This window comes from Nothobranchius furzeri, chromosome 7, assembly GCF_043380555.1.
Source record: "Nothobranchius furzeri strain GRZ-AD chromosome 7, NfurGRZ-RIMD1, whole genome shotgun sequence".
In the NCBI taxonomy this organism is placed as follows: domain Eukaryota; kingdom Metazoa; phylum Chordata; class Actinopteri; order Cyprinodontiformes; family Nothobranchiidae; genus Nothobranchius; species Nothobranchius furzeri.
Genome location: NC_091747.1, coordinates 47,340,730 through 47,364,478, shown reverse-complemented (window position 1 = coordinate 47,364,478; position 23,749 = coordinate 47,340,730). Strand labels below are relative to the sequence as shown.

Genomic DNA, 23,749 nt, shown 5'->3' with positions numbered 1-23,749 from the left:
TAATTTTTTCCCCTTCCTTTCTTTAGTCCACTTGACATGGAGCCACAGTTAACTAGTTTGGGGCACATTTTTACTTGGAAAAATAGTATTTAAACTGATCAAGCTTTGGCTTTACAATGACACTGTGTAGGTTGCTATCTATACATTACGTTGCTCTATACAAGATAAAAGCACTTCAGCACATACAATTAAGATTGTCACTTGCCAAATAGACTACACCCTCCCGTTTACCTATAAGAAACGCCTCAAAATATCTTTAAATTCTTTATTGAAGATTTAATTGTAGACAACTAAAATGGCATTTTACTTGCCAAAAAGTGATTGAATCGCTCAGATTTTCATGGAGGCTAAAATTGACCAAATAAGGGTTTTATGTATTATCTGTTGATGTTACTGTACTCATACTGCCTACTGTGTCATCAAAAACACCCCAAAAATGGCACAACAAAAAAAAGAAGATAATTTCCCTTGCCAAAAATTGATTACAGTGTCCTGGTCACCTGTAAAGGGTTACATTTACCTAAATATTACCTTATTTATTATCTCTTGATGTTATTAGTGCCATCACAGGATGCTGGGTGTCTTCCACATTCATAAACACCTCAAAAATGGCAACAAATGATAATTTCCCTTGCCAAAAATTGATCACAGTGTCCTGGTCACCCATAAAGGCTTAAATTGGCATAAATATTACTTCATTTATTATGATGCTGGGTGTGTTCCACAATCATATTCGAATAAACATGAAAATATTCCGTCCGAATATCTGTTTCTTGTTATAAATATAACAGCTAGAAGGATTTACAGTTAAAATAGGAGAAACATTTCAGGGAACTATTGTCAATTAACCACAGAAATAAGGACTAATAACATCAAGAGATAATAAATAAGGCAATATTTAGGTAAATTTAACCCTTTGCACTTGACTCCCCAGGAAGGGTCGTAACACCACTTGCCTCATGAACATAAGTGACCAAATCAAAGCAGCATGGAGACACTCCGTCTCCAACCACCTCTCAGGCAGCAGCCTGCACTCCCAAGTTCTACACGTCACCAGAACATAACCAACCGCAACACAATAAAAGCAGTGTTATACAAAATGGAAGGCCTGTAGTGTTTATTCTCTTACAGTAACAACTTATCAATTTTTTGGAGGGATTTATTTAAGATTTTTTGGTTTTTATTAATTGTGCAATAGAAAAATAATCGCTAGATTAATCATCTAAATAGTCATTAGAATAGTCAACTATTAGATAAAAGAATCGTCAGTCATTTTAAAAATAATCATTTACCCCCAACCCTACTTTTTTAGAATACCAGGATAGGAAGGATGGTGTAGGTTTACGTTTATTAGATTGATACATAAATATTACCAATAAGAAAGTGTACGTTGGTGTGTGTCAGAAACAGTGTAAGGCTTAATGTCTTTTCCAAAAAAACCAGGTGATGGGCCGGTCTCCAATCAAAATGCCCGGGCTGAATTTTTGTCCCAGTCCAGCCCTGTATTCTAATGCCATTTTTTTACATGATATGGTAGCTGCTATTCTGTATATAGTGTGCTAGTCGGCATATATTACCTACTATTGTTTTGCTACTTACTATTGTTTTGTTTTAGGGGACCTTTATATTTAGAAGTATTATTGTATTGTGCACCAAGGGAGTGGCACTCCAATTTCGTTGTATCCTGTACAATGACAATAAAGGCTATTATTATTATTATTATTATTATTATTATTATGGGCTCACATGTGCACCCGTGAGCCGTGGTTCCGCTGGAACGCGTCTGACCTCCGACAGAGGCACTCTAAACTTCAGATCTTCAGCGCGCTGTTAGAATGCTGCCCCACAGTCAGTGTGCTAATATAATAATATAATAATGCTAAAATGCTCAGATGGGAATCATTCCTTGATTTATTTTGTTACATCCACAATGTTCTGTGTGTGAGGTTTAAAATGTCAGAACACCTGCATGAGACAGGGCGTTTATTACAATCTGCCAGGCTCACCACCTTCAGATTTCTCCAACATCGTTAAAAATGATACGGAACATATCGGCGTGTGCAGGCCAGAGCGCTGAAGCTCGGCGCATTGTTATTGTGAATCTACGGCACAAGCGGAGGACACACACTCACGCGCACAAAATATACTTGTTTTCAATTACATTTATTGGGCCCACTTACTTTTTCTTTGGCCCACCCACAAATGAGTTTCTGGCTACGCTAATGGTGACATATGACAGACTTCTCTGAGCTCCGCAGCCATTACACTTTTCACCTCGCACACCCCCTAGCGGCAGCTCGCGCACCCCCGGGGGTGTGCGCACCACACTTAGGGAATCCCTGGTCTAGACCGTCGGTTTGCCGAAGCAGAATGATCGATCTAGGTTTAGATTGATCGGTTTAGTGGGTCAATCACAATGCTTTATCAGCCAGGAGGGCGGGATGTTGCTGCGACTGAATGAAACTAAGATAGTGACAGCTCCGTAGCGGTCCAATCACAGTGCCCTATTGGTTTGGTGGGCCAATCACAGCACTCTGTTGGCTTTGGTAACAACTTTGGTCTAATTTGATGTGGGCTTTTCTTTGCCTCAAGAGCAGATAGAGGTAATTAAGGCTATTTAGAAAAAGGATGTATGTCGGACTGCCTTGTTGACTGATATCTGTAGCAGTGAGTACGTCACGTTGTTTGTTATCTAATAGCATGTGGAGACCCTCCTCATGACTGAGAGCCGTCAATAGACTGTGGCCAGGCTATAAAGCATCCCATATGATGCCTAAAGATGTGAGATAGTGATGAGGTAAAGTCTAGGAAAAAAGACAACTATAAAATTTTTGGGACATTTTAGCATTTCTTTCCCATTTTTTAAGTGATTCTTTATTTCTATAATGTCTTCAGTTTGTTAGGACACCATTAGACACAAATGGTGCAGAGGTACATCAGAAAAATGAATATTCACGTTTTCTAAATATGGATACACTCATTATTTCAATAAATTTGCTGTGTTCTCTAGTATGACTGAACACCTTTTGAGTCATTTTCTGTAGAAACCAAAAGCTCAGGCACTCCTCTTTCAGAATGTAAGGGTGTTTCTCAAAGTCAAGGCGCCTGGCCTTGCGAGGTGATGTCTTGCGAGGCCAGGCGCCCTGCTTACGAGGACACTCCTTCCTTGGTCAAAGAAAACGGTTAAATGGAACAGACTTGCATCACCTGACCGCGACTTCCACGGCGGTCACGTAACGTCACATGACACGGGAGATAACGTTATATTTTATACGTATTAGTTTCAATATCAATATATAACGAGCCTTTTACTTTTTAATTGTGTATATATTTGTTAAATTTAATATGTAAGCGAGTTACTACCCGCTAGCCACCGAAGCTGCAACTAATAAGCAACTAACCAAACAGATAACTTCTTTGGATCTAAACAAAACATTTTAAATTAGTTGACTTACTTTTAAACTTGAAATTTGCCCCCAAAGTAGCTGCCGGCTTCTGATCCGCCATCCTTTTGAAAATACAGCGGTGCATTCTGGGAAATGTTTGACCAAGGCTAAGCTACAAGACACCTCCCATGTATCCTTGCTCCGCTAGCTAAACGGCAAACAAACGGAGAACACACCTCAGAAGAACATGAACACTGGAAAATGTCTTGGCGGCTCCTGATGACGTATCTCCTAGGCAATCGGGGTGGGGCCAAGACATCAAGGCAAGGTTCCTTGGCATTGAGAAACACCCTAAGTTAGCCAAAGGAGTGGAAAACGTCTTATGTATGATATTTGAACATCTCGCCTCTGATTGGCTAGCAGCAACATGGCTCTTCAGCTGCCTTCATTTGCTCTTATTTCTTCAGTAAAAAATGCAAAGTTGATGTTTGATTTCCCCAAAAACACAAGCCTGCACATGTACTGCCATGTTTTGAAGTTGCTAATGCTAACGGTTAGCTTCCACAAGTGGTAAAAAAAAGATTCTTTATGGGGTGGAAATGTGGTGCATTTACTTATAATGGGGGTTAAGCTTGTTTTTTACTGTTCTAATAGCATTTTATGGGTGGAAATGTCTTCCCCTGATGGCACAGGTTAGAGAAAAATGGCTGAACTAGTTACAGCCCAGTACTGCAGAAAAAGCCTCTCTGGTTACACGAGATGGACCAGATCAGCAGCAGAAAAACACACTGAGCGATCCAGTCTATCTCTATTTCACCATTTTCATGCTTTCATAGCTAAAATTTAGCCGTTTTCATCACAGCAGCGCTGGATACACCTAATCAGCAAAATATCACCCACCATCCATTTTGGCTTTTAGAAAAAACAAAAAGGGCCACAGCATAATTTCCCTGATTTAAATGCTTACGGTGATGATTAAAATGCATTTTGGTTTAGATGTTGTTGAATAATGGGCCATAGCAGGACATGGAAAGCCTCGTATTTACATAGCTGTTTGTATCTGCTGCTTCATAAACCCATTGAGTGTACAAGCCACTGAGCACATAACAAACGCTTGAACGAGTACCTGCTGTTCTTGACACAAGAGCCATCAGCACATGGTCTCTCCGTCTGAGTGGCATTCGCTAAAGAAGATGAAGGAACAGATGAATATAGAGATGTGGGCTGGGGGGGTCAAGATGAAGCAAAGAGAGACTGTGTGTGTTGGTGGAAGTGGAGTAGGGATTTCTGATGATAAACAAAGTTTTTGTATCTTCACCAGAGCAAAAACTTTACCTTTTCTCAATTTAGGTCAATCTAAAAAAGTCATTTTTATTTTCTCATTTCATTTTCAGCTCGTCATCTTTATGTGTTGCTTCTTCCATTCAATAAAACATAAAATGAGTGCCTTTTTTTTATTAAAGCACACATTTTCTAATGATCTTTCAGCTAGTTTTCTTCTTGAATTTTCTTGAAAACTGACGAAAGAACATCAGAAAAGAGGGGAAAAACGTATTTTGCAGATTTCTAATAATAACGTATTTTTTCCCTCACATCTCTTACACTTTTGTTCCATTAAATGCACGTGCAAAGGTTTGAAATCACAAGTTTAAATAGGTGTCCTTATAATACATTTGCATTTTTATCAAAAAACTATTTAAGAAAATATGTTGATTCAGTTTTAAAATGCTGATTGCTGATGAGCAGGAAGTGCCTTAATGCCTCCACAGCGTGCTTTGACACATTTCACATTTAAACTCACTGCTGTATTCCTTCTCCATCCATGTTTGTTTCCCATTTATCCTCGTCTGATGCAATACATATTCTATTTAACAAACTCGGAGTCTCCGTAGGTTTTTCAGCAAGGTTCTGCTGTTGCCACCCCCCCCACCCCCCGCGCCTTATTCATTAATCTCCCTCCGTTTGCTGCTAGCTCTGTTCTGTCCACTAAAAATCACTTTCAATTATTCATGCCTATTTTCCACAAATACCTTGGAGATGGAATTAGCAAATAAACAACGCCAGGCGACACTAATCCTCGTCTATAGCAGAGATCCTTTAATGCACTGGAGATCGAGCCGGCTGTTGACAGGCACCTGTTACTGTCTTCTGCTGCCTCGCAACGGCAGCTTTGACACAGTAAATACGTCTAGGTACCAAGCCGCCTTGACCCTCAACTCAAGCTGCAGGGGAAAACACAGAGGCTAAAGAATGACAATAGCTGGAATCTGGAAACTGTAAACATCCTCAGGTCATTACACTCAAAGAAAAAATTTGTTGGGTGAACATAATAAAATTATGGAAAGGATTTCCACCTAACTGAAATGGTTTGATTCAGCAATATACAATTTTGTTGAGTGAACAAAATGTGAACATGTTGGATCAACTTGATGTACTTTGGTTACTTGGACCTAATTACCATTGTTCAACACAACTAGATTTGTATGGGTAAATGTAACATTAAGTACATGATTTGTTTGTGAAATTTAAACACAAAAATATTATGTTGGGTGAACGTAATAAAAATAACATGGAAAGGATTTCCACCTAACTAAAATGCTTTGATTCAGCAAAATATAATTTTGTTGCGTCAACAAAATGTCAACACGTTGGGTCAACTTGATACATTTGGGTCATAGTACTTAATTAGCCTTGTTCAGTTATACAACATTTGTATGGGTAAATGTAACATAGATCCCATTTGGCTAATATGATTTTTTTTTTTTTGCTATTTTATCTGATAGTAGTTACATTACTTTAAAAAATAATGCACATCCAGGGCAGCTATGGAAGTCAGCTACCCCTGCCACATGCCAAAGAATTAAAGGGCAAGACACTGAACACACTGCAGCTGGTTCCCTCCAACAGCCACCAACAGGCAAGGAGGATGCAGCATTGATCCAGAACACAACTGCAACACACTAAGCAAGGTGTAAAACTGCAACCCTTTGGTTACAGGAGAGGTCAGTTAACTCCTCTACTACCACTGCCCCTATTACCCAAAACAAAAGTTTAGTGCAAGAAATGCCGATATCCAAATAGTTTTGAACACTAACAACAGCAGAAACTGAATTTTTCAAATAAAACTTTACTTCATTGCTTGAAGGTAAAAGTGGCTGACTTAACACTTAAGTGCAAACGCAGACATCCTTAAAGATGACTGAAAAAACAAGAAAATAAAATCATTGCACATTCCCATGAAAACAAAGAAATAAAACCAGAAAAGCCATCACAACTTTGGTGTACTTGTTTGAGCTAAACAAAAATCAATCATAAGGAAAACAAAAATAGCAGTGTGCAATTCTTACCCAATTTGATTCAGTGCAAACCATTTTAATGCCAACGTTTTTGTCTGTCTTCCACATTGAAAACTTTTGTGAAAATTCAAGGCAAACTTTATGCATTAATCTATTTTTAAAACTCCAAAATATAACAATTAGAAATTGAAATACTATAAAACCTGGCCAATAACAAACATTTGGCTTTAACCACAGTGACTAATAACGAGCAAGCAGAGTTTTCAGTGCTTGATTTTTTCTTGAGAGTCTGTTTCCATCAAGCTCCATTATTATCTTCTGCAATGCCTCAAATGTGTATTTCAGTTCTGGAGGGTAGCTGAGGTTCAGACTGTACACAAGCGCCAACAACATGGCCACAGCCTGTGGCACATTTCTCAGCTCTGCCAGAACTTCCACGCCCTCCAGAATGATCCCAACCTCTTCTGGTCCATCATCCGGTTCTGCACCTTCTTTGCGAATCACATAGATTCCAAAAGTTGTATCCCTCATTGCAGCCTCACTGCTTTCAGTGTCCTTCACCGGGAGAGAGAGAAAGGGGGGTAGACAGAGGGTCAGGGTCAGACAGAGCTGTTTCGGGTTCAGCCTAGTTTTTAAGCAAGTTCAGCTAGCATTTTCAGGGATTAGCATTCAAAAGCTAATCGAACTCGGATGCCAAGATACAGCTGTTAACAAGCAGGCTAATGCAGAGCTAACATGTTTTCTCAGGAGAGCTAAACTGTGTTCAGCATGGTGGTATTTTAAACCAAACAGCAACGGCAGAGCAACAGCAACTTGTAATGTGTGCATACTGGGCATTTAACACGCTGGAAAGGATAGAGCGCCATGATTTGCTGCTTTCAAAACAGACAACTTTTGCTTGCGGCTTTTCCTTTTGGGTGTAAACAAAGTGAATCACCAGTCTCCATTAATTCCAAGTTTGGTAAGTACCAGTTCCACAGTGAAGAAAGACAAAAACGCAAAGCTAGCCGACAGAGAAAGATAAGCTAACAAAGAAAAATTGTCAGACTGCAAAATGTCGGGTTGGTTCCTACAGCACTAGAGCTGTGCTGCAGCTACAGGTGTTATGCAGGGAAAAGTTAGCCTGTTGGCCGAGGTTCCACCTGCCTGCTGTCACAGGAACATACATTGCTTGCAGCTGCATTTTGATGGAGTGAACAACTTGAAATAAGAGCAACGCTGCCACTTTTAAGTAAATTGAGGATATAGTTGTTGTTTTTTTTATCAGTGTACTTCACTTAACAACTGAAAAGTGAAACTTAAAAGGACAACTTGGATGTGTTTTCATGTATTAATGGTTTCCTGAAAATTATTGGACCGGGACTCTATCGGCAGAAACACAAAATCAAATGTCTCTGAATTGAATCGGGGGCAAAGAAACGTGATCGGAACATCCCTAATTTAGTTACAATGTATTTTTCCAAGTAAAATAAGTAATGGTTAAAAACTGAAACAAACCATGTACTCTTTCCAAAGGTTCTCTGGCTCTTCGTTCAGGTACACACACAAGGCTTTGAGGATGCACTCTCTCTTCACATCAATGGAGTCAGTCTGAGAAAAGTGGAATAAGTAAATAATTAAAAGCTAGAATAGAACACAAATAGAATTAAAACATAATAGAAACAAACAAATCATCCCCAAGTCATCTTTTTTGCTGATAAACTGTTGAATTGAGTGAATTGTCTAACACTACATGTGGTAATGCACCAATATGAAATTTTTGGGCTGATACCGATATCCGATATTAATATCACTGTTATAACCGATATTTGTCGACACCGATACACTGACATGAATGTTTCTAACATCAGCATATTTTGTATAGAATGAAAACGATTAAAACTGAAATAACGTTATTATGTACACACCACACACTTACAATCACTGTCTCATGACTAAGCAAATACCCCCCCCCCCCCCAATTTTGTTAATCAGTAAATCTGTCATAATGTCACAGGTTATTCTGTTAGTGATTTTTAACTATTAACTATGGTGTGAAAAGCTGTGGTTAAAGCCTATTTTATGATTCTGCGTCTGTACGAAGACACACAATGCCTTTATCCGTCCTAGCGAGGGATCTCCAGCAAGCACACCATTACTAACGTAGTCAAGCCTACTTTTCAAAACAGCCATTGAACAATTTTTTTAAATGACTGTAGTTTATTTAACAATTATTATTTGGACATGGATAAATTATATTATTGCTACGTAGAATAGGAATTACAAAGAGGTGTTGATTAAATGTTAAAAACAGCTTACAATACAGTCTTGTTATAGACAAATACAAAGAAATTGTAAAACACAACAAAATGATCCCTTGTTCACTGGATTGTTCTTATATTACTGTTAAATCACGTCAGTCACTAACATAATTTAAGTCAGTTGGATCTTATTTGTCTGCGTGATAAACTCAAAGAGATGATGGCAACAAGTTGGGAGTGTTGAAACTTATTTCTGTAAGCTCTGCAGATAGCCGAGCCATCATCTTGAATTTGTTTTTTAGCAGCTTTGGGAATCCAAAGTATTTCCACACAGGATGCTTCCAGTGCTTCCTAAATGGGAGTCTCAGCAACCCTAAACACCACCATTAAAAATGGACAAAAGGGCGACCCACACGGATAAAAACTAAAGTGGTACTGAAAGAACACACGCAGCAGAAGCAGAACCAACAACAACATCCACAGGACTGCTCTGTTTCCACCTAAGAAGCGCTTTAAGTCCCTGATTACCTTCAATGGTATCGGTTTGTTGCAACCACCACAGGGTATCTGCAGATTTAAGGGAGCCAAATTTAAGACTTTTTAAGACCTTTTTTAAGGCCACTTTGACCAAATTTAAGCTATTTTAAAAATTAAATTTAAGCGATAATTTCCAGCTATTGCCTGGAACCGGTGCTAACCATGTCGCGAACGTGGGATTAGCCATCCAGTTACCATTAAACTTGCCCTTCCCCATGGCGCAAGCTCCCACTAGCTTAACCAGCTAATGTGCTTATCTAGAAAAATAGCCCCCTTTCACAACCAACTGACTGCGTACGGTTCCGCTTACGCCAACGTTATACACAAAAAATGCTGAACACTAACTAGAAATTCACGAAATTTTTATAGAAATAAAAGAATCTTGTTTCATTGGTACCATTGGTCATTGGTAATTTAAGACCTCTGGAAACTGGATTTAAGGATTATTTGTCATTTTTAAGGACTTTTAAGGCCTTAAATTAGGAAAAGCTAATTTAAGACTTTTTAAGACTTTTTAAGGACCCGCGGATACCCTGCACCAGGTACAAAAACTAACTTGTTGTTATTTGACTATTTCTCTGTCCTGCCTGTTTATTATCTTCCTGCATCTCCTCTGAATCCTAAAGAAAAACTGCTACCTGCCTTCTTGTATATTCACCTCATGAGTTACCTTTGAACTGCAGTTCTAAAAGATCTACCGACCGCAAAAACAGCGGAGTGAACGCTGCTCGCCGGCCACATCAGTGATAGGTGCGCACCGAGAACAAAACAGGTGACGTGCTCTGATCCACAGCAGCGAAAAGCATCAGGAACAAATAAAAGACAGAAAACATTTAAGGGAATGAGCCGACATGAACGAACGCGTGTTAAATTAGTTTTTGAGGTAGCGACACCTCATTTGATGTTACTGTGGCCGTGCTCAGGATGCAGATGTCTGGAGCGCCTCAACAATCAGAGCTTTGCATGCGCAAGCTGGTTATGGTTAGGATGGGGGTGAGGGGAAGGTAAAATTGCAAGAGGGTAAAGGTCACAATTTGGTTAAATGTCCGTTTCACGGCGGGTGTCAGTACCGACACTTTGGCACAGCGCGCTGCCTTCTGACGTGCAGGAGCTTGTCACCTGCTGACAGCAGGCTGTTGTCTTTTCCGAGGACTGCATCTTGCCGGTCATTATCACGTGACAGCGACTAGTCGATGATAGGCATAACAAGTCACTATAGAGCAGTGAAGTCGACTAGTGACTAGTTCATACAACCCCTGCTACTGCTCCCCAGTGTTCTACAGCATAATCAGCACGTTCTCTTTGAACTTGATATCAAATTTTCGCCTCCTCTTCGTCTCTGCACGGTTAAAGTTACCCTCGCGGTCTATCACTGGCAAATCAAAAGTGAGACGGATGACACAACTGCCCCCCTGTGGTACTTGCTTGTTACCACATTCCACCCGGCCACAATAAAAAACAGGCCATTATTCACCTCCGCCGACTCTGACACCTGCCAAAATGTGATACCCGGCTGTTAATTAAATACAGGCTAATATTAAGAGGATTTACGGTAAGTTGCACTAAACTGCCACAGTAATGATTACACATGACAACAGCACTATTAGACTCCATGCTGTAGTTCTTTCTTAAAACACAGAACAGTTTTGTTACCTGTTTTCCCGCTACGTTTCATCTGCGGCTGCAGACTTCCTCAGGCTGACGTTGATGGTGGCGTCACTTCCTTCTCCGTTTATACGCGGGCAGCAGAGGACGTTGTCGCCCTCTGCTGCCCGCACTCCCCAGTCCATTATATGGTTTTCTCTTATGCAGTCATCTGTTACGACTGAATTCTTTATTGTGCTTTCTGCTTCTTCTTTTGCTGCTCTTGTGTGTTTTCGATTTGCCTCTTTCTCACACTCCTTTCTATGTTCTATTGTTCGTGTGTTGAGTTGGCGTCCGGTTTCTCCTATGTATGTTTTATTGCAGAGTTTGCAAAACACACAAGAGCAGCAAAAGAAGAAGCAGAAAGTACAATAAAGAAGTCAGCCGTAACAGATCATTGCTTAAGAGAAAACCATGTAATGGACTGGGACAACACACGGATCATAAACACCGAACATCAAAAATACAAAAGATGGATAAAAGAAGCTATCGAGATAAGGAGACGTGGATGTGGGACCATGAACAGGGACGATGGAGTTTACACGTTGGACCGCGCATGGGACTGCATCATCGGAGAGGGGAGAGCGGGCAGCAGAGGGCGACAACGTCCTCTGCTGCCTGTGGATAAACGGAGAAGGAAGTGACGCCACCATCAGCATCAGCCTGAGGTAGTCTGCAGCCGCAGATGAAACGTAGCGGGAAAACGGGTAACAAAACTGTTCTGTGTTTTAAGAAAGAACTACAGCATGGAATTAGAAATACGACGCAGCAAGAACACACCTAAGAAGCACTATTAGACACTCCTCTATACAGGTTACTGGCAAAAAAAAGTTATTTTAGGAGTCACTCACTCTTTAAAATTAAAAGTAAGATGGCTGCAAAAGACAACACAGTGTCATACCTGGGTAATGGGTACCATGATGCGTGTAATCCTTCTTCCTTGAGCTCCGCCTTTCTTGCCAAACACCCTCATCAGCTTGGAAGATTGAGCATCAATGTTGGAGAAGAACTTTGACAGCAAACTGACAGTTGTGATCCTCCGAAATTCAGCAGTTAGCTGAAATGGAAATAAATAGTGGACAAAAGCAGTGAAATTATCAACTAATTAAACAATTCACAAGATCATAAACAAGGAAAACAATTGCGTAATAATTAACATACCTCACGTTCACAGAAGAGAGCTGGCCATCTGCCTTTGAAAAAAGCAATTAAAGGTGCATCACGAATAACTTCTTGTCTTCTGTGAGCAAAAGTCTTCTCCATCAGTGCTGCCACAGTCTCCTCGTTGTTTCTTTTGTTTGCTTCTGAAGCAAGGGTCTCTCTCATCTTTTCAAGCGACTCTGCAGTTTCACTAGCTGGGAAGGTGGGACAGTAGTTTACTTCTGCCCTTCTAGGCTTCTTCACACTAAATGCAGGGCTGCATTTGTCGACAGGTTTATTTGTGAGCGAATTTAGTTCCACCTCTGGACATCCAAGCCTCTTGAGCTTCCGTCTGTAGTTGGCTAGCTTGTATTTTAAGCTAACCTTCCAGCCACCATATCCGGTGGCAGAGCCTGGTTCTTTAAGACATGGGTGGGATTCAACAAGGGCTTCAGCAACTTCGTCAAAATCCCTGTCTGAGGGATACACTTTGTACTGTACTATTTCTTCAGCCAAACTTTCGAGAATGGCCGTTTTAAGTCTCATGTCTGGATCCAACAGTGTTCCGTTTTCTTTAAAAGCAGCATTGGCTTTGTTCAGCTGCAGCTCACAATCATATGGGAAACGTGGCACACGAAAAAACACAGGCCAACCAGATGAACGTGAAGAGGATGATTCAGGAGTGGACAAAATGTCAGTATCATTTGCGGAACCAGATGAACATTGTGACTCATCAATGGACTGTGGTATGACAGTAGAGTAGGGTGGAGGGGGTGGGGGGCCACCGGGAAGATCAGATGATGCTGAATCAAAGATGAGCTTTAAGGTACCTTTGTCTTGGATCTCTGACACTGAAGTCAAGTTAGTAAACTCATTGCCAAATTCCGCATCCATAAATTGCAGCCTGAAGGGGGTTTCAACTCCACACTGACTCTTGATGTGCTGTTGAAGTTCACCTACAGTGTCTGGAATTCCATCTTGTAGGGTAAGTCTTTGTGAATTGTTTACTCCAAGGATAATTCGCAGCTTTATTGGAATAGCCATTTTCAACCATCTGTGAATAGGTGGGGTGGGGGGGTGGGGTGGGCAAACAAATAAATGTGTTTAGGAGTAATCACAAATCAAAAGCCAAAAGTTTCATTTAAAGGGATCTTCCACCCAAAATTGATATTCTGTCTGTTGACATATCTCCCTGAGTTAGACAAATGGGGAAAAAACAATTTTTAACCAGCCCAGTCATTCTCCTGACCCAGCTGTACACCTTTTAGTTTAACTTAGCATAAAACACAGTAAGTGAATCGATTCAGCTAGCATTGCGAGTAAATAAAGTCCTTAAAATGACTCAGTAGTGATCCTAATCCTGCTATGTGACCTAACTCATCACACTGACTAGGGCTGCTCAATCAAATTTTGATCACAATGATTATCTCAGTTTTGGACGATTATAAAAACAAAAACGAGGTGATCTTTTTCCTCCTCCCTCTTTCGCTCCACCGAATTGCAAATCAATTCAATTTCTAACAGCTTCATAGAACCCCCGTCTTGACATTTTAAATTTAAAAGTACTTAGCGAACAACTTAGCAACATTTCTGGTAACCCCTAGTTACTTTCTGGATAACCGCATTGTCAACATTTCCTGCAGGTTTGCAAAACACTCAGCCTGCGCTCCGGACCGTAAATTGTAAGCTTTGATAATCCAGATAAAATAAAGTCCATCATACCTTACACAAGAACATATCTTTTTAATGTCACCATTCTGACAGATCCAACAGAGTAATCTGCCAATGGGTAGTCATCTGCTAGGTCACTAAGCTCCACCAGATCCCTAGCTTTAGTAGGACATACTGTGAGCTCAAATGCTCTGTGATGCTCACTATACCACCCACAAAGCCGCTTAGTCAAAAAAAACAGTCTCTCCTGTATAATGAAAATGTGAACAATCTTTCCAAAATCAGGAAGTCCACTGTTAGACCCATGGACTACAAGCATTCCCGTTTTGAAACTTACACCTTTGGTTTTGACTGATCTGGTCATGTGTACCTCTATTGTGCCAGGGCATTTTTGTTCAATGCTCTGAACAATGTCTCTTTCTAAAACATCTACAGGAACTGATGAGACATTAGTCATCTCAAGAATGGGCTTTTCAAAACTAGATGCTCTCATGTGATAAGAAATCATCAGCTGATGCTTGGAGGAAAGGGAGAGGGGCACATTTTTAAAGCAGTTTGAGAGGCGTATGATATGCTTAAAAAAACTGTGCTTAGCCTCGAAACGCATTGTCCAAAGACCAACAACAGGACCAAACTTCCTGATAACTGAAGGGTAGTGTTCTAAGAAATGATGTTTGGGAAGAAGTTGCACATTAGGAAAGAGATCTTGGTATCTTTTTCGATGCTCTGAAATTTTGCTTTCAAGGTATGCAATGGAGTCTTCTGTGTGTACTGGAGCAACCAACAGCTCAATAATGTCCTTTAAGACCATTAGGATTTGCCATGCCATCTCATCTTCTGGCACCAGATGCCCAATGATGAATGGGAGAAATCTGATCAGTGCCCAATTCTCATGGGCATTGCCCCCAATCGTTTTTGAGAATGTGTGTGGAATCATGCAAGGCTTGTTAGTCTTGTCTGACCATTTGTAGGGAAAGCCAAGGATACATTTGTTTAGAAGATCTAGAGTGAAATATTTTTTTGATATCATCAATGACAAACAATGTGCAAGCTCCACAGGAACAATGCCCTCAAAAACATCATGCATTAAATCTGGTGGATAACCTGTTTGAACACTGAAGTGTGCAAGGTTTTTAGTGATTACACACTGTCTTTTCACCCCACAGCAGCTCGAACCATTCTGGTGAGCTGAGTTTACATGGGAGTTGTGTAGGTCTTTAGTTCTCAAAGGAAATGAACCTGATCTCACGTCAGTCACTTGGATCTCTGACCGTGTTGCTGTGCAGACTCTGCAGATGTTTCCAGCACTGAAGCTCTCATTAAAACCTGCTAGACTGTGGGCACTGAGGTTATCTGCTGCTACAACTTGAATAGTTCCTTTCACACATTTTCCAAGCAATGGAACAAAAATACCATCCTCCTCAAGGGTTTTCACATCTTGAAGAAGAGGTTGCATGATACGTTCATAACCATAATTTTTCACATCATCGGATTTACACATGATTGTAAGGTAAATTGAGGAAAGTGCTGACTGTGAAGCTGGGTGTAAGTTACTTAGAGTCCAGTAGATTCCACAGAGCTTATGTTTCCTACGTGATGTTCCCAGAGGATTACATACCTCAAAATCATCGATGTACAAAGTTAGCAAGATTCTTAATTCACCGCATGAAAGAAAATAATTTTCCTTAAAGTGTGATCCATCATAAAATGATTTATAGGTGACCTTTACTCCAGTTTCCTCACTGGTCTTATGTATTTGATGGTTTTCAACAACTTTCTCCACAAAATGTTTTATTTTGAAAAGTTCTTGCAAGGTCTTCAGAATGGGCACATACTGAAAGCTTTTACTTAGCCTTTTATCAAGCACGTACTCAACTGGCTCAATGACATTAAAATGTTCTCTGTAAAACTTGTTTCTGAGATATGATGTGCTTAAAGAGCCACCCTTTTCTATAGCTTTCAGTAAGGGGTGAGATGCAGAGAGGGCTGTAGCTACTTCTTCTATCACTAATTTGTCAAGAGTGGAACCATGTTTCTGAAACACAGTTTCAATGATGTTTACAGACAGAGGATGTGAAGCTGAGCTTAAACAGTGCAGTTCCTCTAGGAACTCATCAATTTTTGCACCTGGCACATGTGCAAAATGTTCTAGTTTTAATAATGCTGATGCAAAATTCTGTTCAATTACATCAGTCAGGGTCTTTCTCATATCAACATCAGTACATGGAGATGTGCTGATTGATCCCACAGCAGAATCATCTGGACAAAGAGTATCATTGTTGGCATCAGACGATTCTTGTGAAAGTACATTTTTTGTTGTCACTATACCTGGTTTTAAATCACTGATTGTATGGGGTGTGTGTTTCCTGTTTTTGTGGGAGTGAAAAGTCCCATAGATGTTTGTTTTAAAAGTACAATTCCTAAACATGCAGGTAACAATTTCATGACTCTTCAAATGAAGTCCAACATGCATAAAAAAATCTCTCTCATTAGAAAGGCTTTTACAACTGCACTGTGCACAACTAAATGATTCCAGCTCCAAGATTTCCTGGCAAGCTTGTTTTGGATGAACTCTACTTAAATGTATTTGCAGAGCATTTAGGGTTTTAAAACTGCATGGACAGTTTAGATGTGGGCACGAGTAACTTTGTCTATGGCGGTGCTGTAGCCTTAAATGTTTAAGTAGCTCGTATCTATTGGGACAATAAACACTGCACTCCTTGCACCTCCACATTTCACTCACACATAACTGTATATGTAAAGAGCCTCTGTGTATAATATTTAACCCAAGTTTCTAAATGCCCTTTTTTGACCTGGAACAAGCTTGAAACTATTCTACTTTTTTACACTTAAGTAATGTAATCATGAACCTGACACTAGCAGATGACTCCCTATTCCATCAACCACTCAGTCAGACTTGCAGAACAGGACCCTTTCGATGGAGGATGGCAAACGGTGGAGACAGCGTAGGGCAAAGGTCTGCAACAAATTGAGAGAAAAGAGAAACAATGGAGAAATCAACTTTGTATTATGTAAAGATTTTACACAATTTTAGTATTTAATACCATTGCAACGGTCATTTTGAGATAATTATTTCACCTCTTCCTGTATTTTAAGCATGCATTTCTAAAAAACAAAACGAGTATATATAAACGCTACTCAAATGTTAGAAAAGGATCAACATTTACACAAAATACCGCCATGAACTGCGCGCCAATCAATTTCAATTTGCGCAGAACTGGCTTATCTGGAACAAGGCCACTGCTGTAGTGCTTCTATAACCTCATGAAGGACAAGAAAAGTATCAAACACGTGTTATATTCGTGTGAACGCGGCACGACAAAACAATGAAAAACCAAATATTAATAATAATTATTCAGTGTAATTTAGACCAGCGATGCTAATTCTGTTTGCCCATGGATTGGACAAGAAATCATGGCTAAGCTAGCATATGTAGCGATAAAAAATAAAAATAAAAAGTACCGCTGGTAAACAGCTCAACAAGTATTTTTTCAGTTGCACAGTCTGACGGATACTTTTTAGAATTAGTCACAAAATCGCTCGTTTATGAAACATTTTCTTTAACAATACAATTGTTTTACCGCTAAATCTAGCTAGTGCATTGCTCTACTCACACTCATGTAATAAAAAAAATTTGGTAGCGAAAAATACAAATATAAAAACGTTAAATAGGTATTTATATAGCTTTTTATAAACTATCCGCACCTGTAATCTTTTCTGTTTGATGGATGACAAAAGATTAACTTACCTTCTTCCACGGACGTGGTTCAATCTTGAAATGGCTGCCAGTCTGAACCTGAACCTACGTTGGCTACTTTATATAAGGAACTTGTTCAGTACTGCCACCCTGTGTTCTGGAATGGAACTGATTTTCTAACTGAACCCATTGGGATTATGTTCAGTTAGCATACATATTTTTAGTAAATTTAAACTTGTTACATGTTATGCTAAAACTACATGATTAAAAAATGTACAACTACAAAACATGATTTTATCTAATAGAAGCAACATTTTTGAGTTATGACAATTTAGCAGATACCTATGTTGCCTTTTTTGAGTGTAGGCGGTCGTCTTTCTGAGACCGACACAAAAAGTAAAAAAAAGTGGCTTAAAACAATGAAAAATTGGATATTTAGGACCAAATCTTCAGATACGAACATGCCCTCTTTGACAATACGAGATATGTTCTGCTCCTGGAGGCACAAGAGGATGCCAGATAGAGACCCCCCCCCCCCCCCCCCCCTAAAAACAAATGTGACCTTGGAATTAAAAGGATGTTTAACACAGAGTTAGAGCCAGGATTTACCAAGTCATATAAACTCTGGTTATCGAGCACCCTGCAGCAAACACACATGTTCACCAGCAGATGTGTGCAGTGAATAAATTACCTACGGTAACCGAGAGCAACCAGTCCTGCAATCAACAATGCACAAGACAGGAAAGTGAGATGTGTCATATCACATGAGCGTCACCGTAGGTTTCTATATTCATGTGTGTACAGTATAAGGGGGAGTTTGCCTTCCAGCAGATGTACGGAAGTCTGGAGAAGCACTCCTGAGACTGGAGAAACACAGCAAGTGACGGTTAGACGACTGAGAACTTTGCTTGAAGCCGAATCCCTCTCTCTCTCTCTCTCTCTCTCTCTCTCTCTCTCTCTCTCTCACACACACACACACACACACACACACACACACACACACACACACACACACACACACACACACACTGATTTCTTTTTTTATTTTCCATACACTCACTCACAGAGCCGGGGGCAATGGAGGAGAAGAGACTGAGGAAGACTTTGATCACCGAACTGAGCACATTCAAGCACTCAACCAGAGAGGGCAGCCAGTGATGAGGAGGAGAGCGGAGAGTGCCCAGGGAAAGGATGGGATGGGAAGGGAAGGTGGGGGGAAAGGAATCCTGTTGTTTTCTGACCTCTGCGATCATTGATACGGATGTTAAGGCACACAGACAATCAGACGTCCAACGCAAACCCAGCCGCGCTCTGCTGAAAAACAAGACACAAATATGTTTTCCTGACACGAGTTGTGGCGGCGCAAAGCCATGCTGACAAAACTAATTCCGTTCCAGCTACGTGTGTCTGGACACGAGTGCTACGAAAAAGCGGTGGCAACAGTAAGAAAATTTAATTCACACTTATTTCTTTAGCCTCTGGCGGCTTGCTGACATCTGAATGGTAAACATTACAACATCAAACTGACACACACTTGTGTCACACAGGACTTCCTGCAGATTTTACCCCCTCCTCCTTTAGGAGCATCGTGTATGTATATCGTAGGACAGGCAGCAGCGGTGCTGCAGTTTTGTCCTCCGCGGCTGAGATGCAGGTGGATAAAAACCACAGTGCTGTTTGCAAAGAGAGCAGGTAATTATCGCTGGCATTTTGACAAGTGTTTGCCAGAGTGAAGGTCAACTCTGTCTGCGTGGGAGATCTATGCTAATCTGCTCAGCTGGAAAAGACTACCGGCTCAGCGCTCAAATGGTAGCTAGCGCCGTCGTGCAGCAGTCACAGCTACCGTGTTTCCATTTCGGAGTTGTCTGCAAGGGTTTGTGTGCATTTAAAAGAAAGTGTGTGTGAAAGCTCAGATCATACAGAGTGTTTCCTGAGAGAAACGGCAGAGAGAAATGTGAGTGACATGTTACAGGGCATCTCACATCTACCAGGATGTGTTTACAGACATTCGTGGCTTTAAGGTTGTTTAAAATATACCTTTTTTTATTCTATTAACTTTATTTCCTTCTAACCTGTGCACTAAGATGTTCCAGAGGTTTTGTGGAGTTATTTTAATAGTCATCATCTATCCTGAGGTAGAGAACCCTCAGAGCCAACTGGTGTCAGTTCCACATTTCAGCACCTTAGTCCCATTTCACACGGCAGCTTTTTGACCCTAATGGCTCAAAAGATAATCGTATCAGCTGATGGCTCTTTGAAGGGAGCTGTTCATTTATGAAACGTTTACCTCGAAAAAACATTCAAAAGACTGAATCTTTTCCAAAGTTCGTGAGAGCAGGGGACAAGGCAGTCGTCAAGTTCATGAGTGGCAAAATGAACAGTTCTCTACAAGGAATTAGCTTTCATTGTTCACGATGAAGAGTTGTTCAAAAGACTTGATTCATTCGTGAACATCACATCACTCCTATTCAGATGTCTCTGCACTGGTTACCTGTTAACTTTAGAGTCCATTTTAGAATCCTGACTATGACTTTCAATGCTCTACGTGGTCAAGCTCCTCCCTTTATTACTGAAGTGTTAAATCCTTAAGCTCCAACCCGAGCCCTCAGGTCCACACACCAGAACCTTCTAGAAGTTCTAAAGACCGCCCCTTCCAGACTGTTGCACCCCGACTTTGGAATGATCTTCCTTTATCCTTACGTAGTACTGACAGACACTTTTTAAAAAACAGCTAAAGACCCTTTTATTTAAAGCTGCTTTTACTAAAACCTTTTATTTTCTTCCTTTTAACTCAAATTTTTAATCTTTCATCTGTTTATGAAACTGTATAATTTTATGACTTAATTTTTTCTGATGTTAATCAAATTCTGTTTTGAGATCATTATGATTTTATGACTTTGTTTTATTTTGTTTTGATTTATGTGTGATTCTAGGTCTGTGATGAGTACTGCATAAATAAAGTTTACTTAATTACTTATCACTGTTATCAGCTATTCCTGTCATACGTGTGTGTTAAAAGAAGAAATGCTTTTTTAAATAGCGCCTCGCAAGATAAAAATCACGAGATGCTTCACAAGGAAAATAAAATAAATTAAGAAAAAAATTAAAATATATTGAAATTATTTTAAAAACTGCCTCAAAAAAAGCCAATTAATTAATTAAAAATTGAGAAGGAAGACAAAAATGAACAAGAAAAGTTCATACGGGATCCCACGAAAGGCATAATTGATAGAAGCAGCAGCTTCCAGCCTGTTTCCTGTATGCTTTAGATCGTGAACACAGCTGGTTTGTTTCATTTAGTGATAGGTCGCACCTCTAGAAACTAATGAAGGCTGAGGAGACATTGCAGCAGTTAGATTAAGGTGTTAAAAATACGAACGCACATTGAGGAGATGTTTCATTTTTGCTTTGAGCACAAATCACTAACGGACACTAGGGGGTGGTTAAGGCAAGCAAAACTGCCTAGTATCCCTGTGAATGTTACCTGTGGCCAATCAAAAAGCGAGGTGCGTGAAGCACGGTGCATGTTCCTCCTCCTCCATGTTTTTTTTTACTCCAAAGTTATGTTTGATCTCTCAAGAAAAAAGTAACAAATACTGTTTATCAGTTATGTGATGTGTGTCAAAACGGTCAAAACTATACAATACACACCACCTGACGTACCAAAAAAACATTCCCTGATGAGACCGGAAATCTCACAAGAACTACTTTGACGTCGGAAATAACCAACATGGTGGAGAAGGGGAGTGCATCCTGATTGGCTACACGTCTTATTCACCATGTAGCATGTTCCAAGTCAATCCAAGATGCTTGAAAGTCCAGATTTCTGATCGGAGCAGACCCATTGCCCTTTCAAGTAGACCAGAGGGCTCTTAACACCCCACACACTGTGGGAATATCTGATAAGATTATCTTTAGAACCATTTCAGTAATCAGGCGCCTCCTTAACATTGTCAGAAGGGGAGGATCGGGTCAAAAATTGGCACAATTATCTTGAACGTGGCCTTAGAAATTTCATAAAACCCGTCTTCAAAATCCAATTTTTTGCATTATTCCTTTGGGGCAACACAGCTTATAATAAAATGTAAAAGAAGTTATGAAATCTTCAGCCATTTCATCTTTTGTGATATGAATAAGTTCAGAGATGGTGACATAAACAGGTGGGTGTTTGGGTTCTGACTAATGCACTCAGGAAGTCTCTCACCACTTTTCCCCCTTCACTCTCAGGTTCTAATGTGAGCGTGTGCGAGACCAAAAGGCAGAGGCGGAAACTCGGGGGTTGACATTGTCTACATCCACATCTCTACACGTCTCTCTCGGGTGACAGCCGTGTGTCAGGCTCTCTGCTGTCTTCTCCAGATGGCCCAGCAAGTGGCTCCCAGGGTCCTCATGATTGTGGCGCTCATTGACCGGGGCCGGGGTTCTCACGGCCTGGGGGCCTGCTGACTCATTGCTGCTGCATGGCCTCTGGGGCCTTTGAGGCCTCAAAAGGGCTCCGGGGTCGCCCAGTCGTGACAGCCGAGACAATAGAAGTGTCCTCGCTTAGCTCCCCACCCACTACCGATCAGCCGATTGTTAACATACACGTATCCTCTCTCACACACACTCACACTGGTTTTTGGCCTCAACATCCTGATCCCAGTGGGTAGACAGGTCGCCGAGTCGTCAAACCTCCATTTTTTTTTCACACTCAAATTTGTTACTTTTAATTACAACTGCAAAACACATACATAACACAATTTTAAACAATTACGCCAGGACATAATTATACAATAACACTTTATGAAGCCAGAACACTCTTCCTACATCTAAATCCACCTACTCGCTGTGAAAGGCACAAACGTGTAAGTGGATCAAATCCATCATCGGCTACAAAACGTCACTTCACAGTGAGCAAAAGCAGTTCTGGCAGATCTATTATCCTCCCCCCGACTGAAGGTGATTTACATGTTTAGAAATCACAGCGAGGAAGCAAGAAAAAGTTCTAAACAGCACATTCCTGCATTGGTTTTAACAGCTTGGCTGCCACTTCATCAAATATTGAATAAATCATTTTCTTGGCACAGTATGAACACAGCTGCAAAGGAAAAAAGAGAGAGAGAGAGAGAAAAGTTGCACACAAATCCACACACGCGCGCACAAACACGGACACGCAGAATGCCTTGTAGTTTTGATAAAGCAGCAGCTTTCTCTTTTGTTTTGCAGCCGAGCAGGGATTAGGCAGTGCCCGTCTTTGTCCTGCAGTTTTCCAGTTGAGCAGCACACAAGAGCCTCTACCTCCACTAACACAGTCAGACCTCCCAGCAGGCCTTTCACCACACAGCCGCTAAGAACCTGCTGCCTAAAAGATGCTTTTCAACGAGTTATAAAATCTCCTCTATACTGTCCATGTCTTTAAGCCAAGTCTCTTTGTCTATTCTCTTTCATCGGGGCGTTGAACACATCAAATGGAGCTGATGGGCAGATAGATGGACAGTAGAATGAAGCAGAGCCACAATCATCTAGTTTAGACCCCGATAAGTACAGTCAAGGCTTAATATGTGAGGACTTTCACAAATAAACCAATACTACTTCGATTTTTTTGACCTTTCAGAAACAAAAATTATTGGGGAAAAAAAAACTGTAAATAAACAAAATTAGCAACACTGTAAAAAAATAAATAAAACCCAAACACTTTATCAGCAGAAATATCGAGAAAAATCAGATGTACTATTAGGATTAATAACCGGGGAACAGATATGCAAACATACTTTAATACCTTTCTATAAACACTGATTTGTTCTTCATTCAGAAACTAGAATGTGGAAACAACTGGCATTTCTTAGCTGCTATCTAATCATTTAAGCCATTCTGACTGAATCCTTAGTTTGCCAGCAGGAAAACTTAAAGGCTACAGCTGTGAAAATGGATTCAACGTACAATTTGTACTCTGGTTCCTCAAATAAAAGGATTTTCTTTTGTCAAGCATAAAATACTAGTGTGAAAACAGTCGTTATGGCACCGGGAGAACAGATCGACTACAGTTTGTTTACTTACAGCCATGTGCAAACGTTTAAATCCAGATTTTCTTCTCATGTTTTAAAGGGCTGCCATTATGGTCTCTACTGTCACCATGAA

The 23,749-nt window shown here is 40.4% G+C and overlaps 2 protein-coding genes across 3 annotated transcripts in view; both read right to left on the bottom strand.

The window, feature by feature from the left end:
• ptprn2 (protein tyrosine phosphatase receptor type N2) overlaps positions 1-23,749 on the bottom strand; it is a 183,420-nt gene that overhangs the window by 82,861 nt on the left and 76,810 nt on the right. The window lies entirely within an intron of this gene.
• LOC107386586 (sterile alpha motif domain-containing protein 3) lies at positions 6,494-16,892 on the bottom strand. Of its 2 annotated transcripts, none has more exons than XM_054750578.2 (5): positions 16,785-16,892; positions 12,265-13,297; positions 12,005-12,160; positions 8,180-8,272; positions 6,494-7,237 (listed from the first exon to the last, which is right to left on the bottom strand). In XM_054750578.2, exons 2-5 carry the CDS (start codon positions 13,285-13,287, stop codon positions 6,923-6,925), a joined length of 1,587 nt encoding a protein of 528 aa, XP_054606553.1. In that variant the 5' UTR covers positions 13,288-13,297; positions 16,785-16,892; the 3' UTR covers positions 6,494-6,922. The 2 variants fall into 2 exon arrangements, with proteins under 2 accessions (XP_054606553.1, XP_054606552.1); XM_054750577.2 differs by lacking the exon at positions 16,785-16,892 and adding an exon at positions 13,966-14,083.

Coding starts and splice junctions, on each gene's coding strand:
- LOC107386586 (XM_054750578.2), bottom strand. CDS start 13,287: ATGGCTATTCCAATAAAGCTGCGAATTATCCTTGGAGTAAACAATTCA. Junction 12,161..12,264: donor CTCTCTTCTGTGAACGTGAG/GTATGTTAATTA, acceptor TTTCCATTTCAG/CTAACTGCTGAATTTCGGAG. Junction 7,238..8,179: donor ACCTTTGGAAAGAGTACATG/GTTTGTTTCAGT, acceptor CTCCCGGTGAAG/GACACTGAAAGCAGTGAGGC.